Genomic DNA, 458 nt, shown 5'->3' on the forward strand with positions numbered 1-458 from the left:
TATACACTTGTATTTTAATTATTTTTCAGTTTTCAACCATACTAATTATGAATTACAAAGTTTTGGTTGGAGTTTCTAGGCCCGCTCTCTGCCTTACATACCTTCCACAAGTCTGAAATATAAAATGTGGCCAAATCCTGTACCCCTTCTCGCCAAGCACGGTACCTGGAGTACCAAACCAGCCATGGGTTTAATTCATAACCCGCAGCCACGAAGCCTTCCTTTGCAGCTGCTATCACCTGCAGAAAGAGGCCAGTGTTTACTCAGGGTAAGAAAAGCATCAACTTACACGGTCAAAGGATATGAATACTTCCCATTTCACATTCTCTATAATCGTAAAACGGCCCATCGAAAGGCTCCTCCTTCATTCAAGACAGCACTTGAAGATAGATCCCTAAAGTCATATAGCTCTATGGGCAAGATAATGCCAGCCAATTTAAACTCGGTTTTCATGTTTT

At 41.3% G+C, this 458-nt stretch overlaps 1 protein-coding gene across 1 annotated transcript in view; it reads right to left on the reverse strand.

Annotated features, from left to right (window-relative positions):
• Positions 1-6: 6 nt before the first annotated feature.
• Positions 7-458, reverse strand: part of FAM173B (family with sequence similarity 173 member B) — a 2,306-nt gene continuing 1,854 nt past the window's right edge. The window contains exon 2 of the mRNA XM_011386933.2: positions 7-239. Within this exon, the coding sequence (XP_011385235.2) occupies positions 42-239 (198 nt within the window). The 3' untranslated portion in view covers positions 7-41. The remainder of the gene's footprint in view (positions 240-458) is intronic.

This window comes from Pteropus vampyrus, unplaced genomic scaffold (assembly GCF_000151845.1).
Source record: "Pteropus vampyrus isolate Shadow unplaced genomic scaffold, Pvam_2.0 Scaffold12705, whole genome shotgun sequence".
In the NCBI taxonomy this organism is placed as follows: Eukaryota; Metazoa; Chordata; class Mammalia; order Chiroptera; family Pteropodidae; genus Pteropus; species Pteropus vampyrus.